Below are 928 nucleotides of genomic sequence, written 5' to 3' on the forward strand. Positions count from 1 at the left end.
ATGCATCAGTTCGGCGGCAGGGTGTGTGGCTTCTCCGCGGTGGTCTCGCTGATCCTGGTGGCGTTGGCAGCAGCATCCTCTGATTTGTTTGACAACCAACTTGGCGATATCAATTACTGCAAAAAGCAATGCCAGATCACCATCAAAAACAAAAGCCCCGCCAAAGTAAGTGACCCATACTAACGCGCTAGACTGAATGTGCCGAGGGCCGGACAATAACCATGTTCAGACAGCTGATGACATAATTTAATTGTGATTAGTCGTCCTAATGCGTAAGCGTTTACATGGTGGACACATTACGACCTATTTGCTGACAACTTAAATCGAAGCGTAACGGTTAAAAATATTGAATGAAACCGGACAGATTGGAATTTAAATTTGAATACAAGCCGTTGGTTGTGTGCTGTGGTGGCCGGGACACTGCGGAGAATCGGGAGCATAATTTACTAACCTGCTACCTCAACCTTAATCGATTTATGTCCCACTCAGCATCCTCATTTTCGCCCCTCATGGAGGCACGGTTATGTATCTCCCAGCCAACAGGCCAAAAATAATGGCTCATGGCGCATTTCTTTTTTTTAACGGTTTTTTATTATGTGAATAGTCAGCGACAAATTCATCAAATTAACGGTCCACTTTGATATGTCGCTCAGCCAGTTTCTCTTTCTTTATGCTGGCGTTTTTCTTACTTTAGTTCTGATTACGCTTGTAGGCCATTATTTACAATAGTCAGGATTCACTTATCTTCCGTGTCGTCTCTTGGCAAATTTCCAGTATTAGCTGGCTCGGGGTATAACACATAAAAGCGAGGGGGATGCTGTACATGTGATGCCGAGATGAAAAAAAGGCGACAGCGTTGTGTGAAAACGTTTAAAACGATCGACTAGGTAGCGACTAATGAGTCTACGTGAAGTTATACGTTTCAAAG

At 43.9% G+C, this 928-nt stretch overlaps 1 protein-coding gene across 1 annotated transcript in view; it reads left to right on the forward strand.

Moving 5' to 3' along the window:
• tmem59l (transmembrane protein 59-like) overlaps window positions 1-928 on the forward strand; it is an 11,151-nt gene continuing 10,223 nt past the window's right edge. The window contains exon 1 of the mRNA XM_030785087.1: window positions 1-165. Within this exon, the coding sequence (XP_030640947.1) occupies window positions 1-165 (165 nt within the window). The remainder of the gene's footprint in view (window positions 166-928) is intronic.

Source organism: Chanos chanos, chromosome 9 (genome assembly GCF_902362185.1).
Source record: "Chanos chanos chromosome 9, fChaCha1.1, whole genome shotgun sequence".
NCBI classification, from domain to species: domain Eukaryota; kingdom Metazoa; phylum Chordata; class Actinopteri; order Gonorynchiformes; family Chanidae; genus Chanos; species Chanos chanos.